The sequence below is a fragment of the Miscanthus floridulus genome, chromosome 6 (genome assembly GCF_019320115.1).
Source record: "Miscanthus floridulus cultivar M001 chromosome 6, ASM1932011v1, whole genome shotgun sequence".
NCBI lineage: Eukaryota > Viridiplantae > Streptophyta > Magnoliopsida > Poales > Poaceae > Miscanthus > Miscanthus floridulus.
Window position 1 is genome coordinate 1,920,490 of NC_089585.1, and position 2,101 is coordinate 1,922,590.

At 56.9% G+C, this 2,101-nt stretch overlaps 1 protein-coding gene across 1 annotated transcript; it reads left to right on the top strand.

The window, feature by feature from the left end:
• Nucleotides 1-277: 277 nt before the first annotated feature.
• LOC136457404 (3-methyl-2-oxobutanoate hydroxymethyltransferase 1, mitochondrial-like) lies at nt 278-1,842 on the top strand. The gene is made up of 2 exons (XM_066457434.1): nt 278-1,290; nt 1,393-1,842. The coding sequence occupies exons 1-2, from the start codon at nt 415-417 to the stop codon at nt 1,759-1,761; spliced, it is 1,245 nt and encodes a 414-aa protein (XP_066313531.1). The 5' UTR covers nt 278-414; the 3' UTR covers nt 1,762-1,842.
• Nucleotides 1,843-2,101: the final 259 nt, after the last annotated feature.

Genomic DNA, 2,101 nt, shown 5'->3' on the forward strand with positions numbered 1-2,101 from the left:
ACTATTTCTGAAAAGATTCATCACTCACCTCATATCATATATATGTGCAGATATATTGACATATGCAGGATCTCCTCCGTTTCCATGTCGTTTAGAAAACCTTAAAGTCACACTCTGCATTTCTCACGCCTGCATAGTTTTATATTCGAAAAAAAAAACTTGAGCACTGCTGTCCTTTTCGCGCTCCTCGAATGGAATGCATGAACTGATTGAAGGGCATATAAACCCTAGCAGCATTGCCGTGCTGAGACAGTGTACGTGAGTGCATGCGTGGCAGCCTCGCTCTCGCTCCTATATATATACACGTGCCGTCTAGCTGCGCTCCCAGTCCCAGCTACTAGTAGTTATACACGTGTGTGGCCTTGCGCAATCCGATCTGAAAGCGAGGTGGCGTCGGCTGCCAGCGCGGGCGCCATGGAACACGCCGCCGCTCTTGCACCGGTCACTCACCGCCAACCGGCGGCACACGCGCAGGCGAGGGTCGCCGCCGCCAGCCGCACTGGGGTAGTACGTCTGCCGACGTTCCGGCACCTGGGCTCATGGCGGGTGCAGAGCAGCGCCCCGGAGGAGACGTCAACCGTCGTCTATGGGGGCGGCTCATCCGCCGCAAATAAGCAGCCACGGCGACCGCAGGATCAGCAGGCGGCGGCGCGGCGCGTGACGCTGGCGACGCTGCGCGGGAAGCACCAGCGCGGGGAGCCCATCAGCATGGTGACCGCGTACGACTACTCGTCGGCGGTCCACGTGGACTCCGCGGGCATGGACCTCGTCCTCGTGGGCGACTCCGCCGCGATGGTCGCGCACGGCCACGACAACACCCTCCCCATCTCCCTCGACCTCATGCTCCAGCACTGCCGCGCCGTCGTGCGCGGCGCGCCCAGGCCGCTCGTCATCGGCGACCTCCCGTTCGGGTCCTACGAGTCCTCGCCCGCACAGGCCGTGGAGTCGGCGGTGAGGCTGATGAAAGAAGGCGGAGTGGACGCGGTGAAGATGGAAGGAGGCGCGGCGTCGAGGGTGAGCGCGGCGAGGGCGATCGTGGACGCCGGGATAGCCGTGATGGGGCACGTCGGCCTCACTCCGCAGGCCATCAGCGTGCTCGGCGACTTCCGGGCGCAGGGGAAGACGGTCAACAGCGCTCTCAAGGTCGTCGAGGCGGCGCTCGCGCTGCAGGACGCCGGGTGCTTCGCGGTCGTCCTCGAGTGCGTGCCCGCTCCGGTGGCAGCCGCCGCCACGGCAGCCCTGCAGATCCCAACCATCGGCATCGGGGCTGGACCCTTGTGCAGTGGCCAGGTGAGGTCAACCTAGCTACAATCAGTGTATCACACATGCACGACTGTTCTCTCTGTTCACCACTCTCATGTCAACTGCCCTATCACTGTTCATTGCATGCAGGTTCTAGTGTACCATGACTTGTTAGGGATGTTCCAGAACCCAGACCACTCCAAGGTCACGCCCAAGTTCTGCAAGCAGTTTGGCGACGTCGGCGCCGTCATCGGCAAGGCGCTCGCCGAGTACAGGCAGCAGGTGGAGGCTGGGTCTTTCCCGGGCCCTGACCACACGCCCTACAAGATATCTTCCGTGGGCGTCGCTGTCTTCGCGGACGCGCTGCGAAACATCGGCTTGGATGGAGCTGCTGCAGCAGCCGCCGCCGCCGCCGCCGCCGATGCTGGAAAAACAGAGAAAATAGTAGGCGATGGAAAGCCACAGGAGGGGGATAACATCAATAATGGCATCTTGAGCAGTGCGGGTGCTGCAGTTTAATGGCGAGCTTATAACAAGTACTCCCGTGGTTATTGAATAGTCATTTCTTAAAGTTATTGAAGTTAAAAAAAACTTAAGTTTGATCGCATTTTATAGAAAAAAATGGGGCCGAATTATAGCATTAAAATAGTGTCATTATACATCATAAAACATATTTTATGATAATAGTTGTTGGAGAAAATCTAGGCCACACACCAAAGAAGAAGGAATTCTGGTGGAGATAATTCTGTCATTATCGATAAACCTTACACACCAATAAATCTATATATCTTATTGCAAGTCCAAACCTGCTGCCTTATAAAGTTGTAAACAACCAACTCAATATTTGATTACTCCCTAG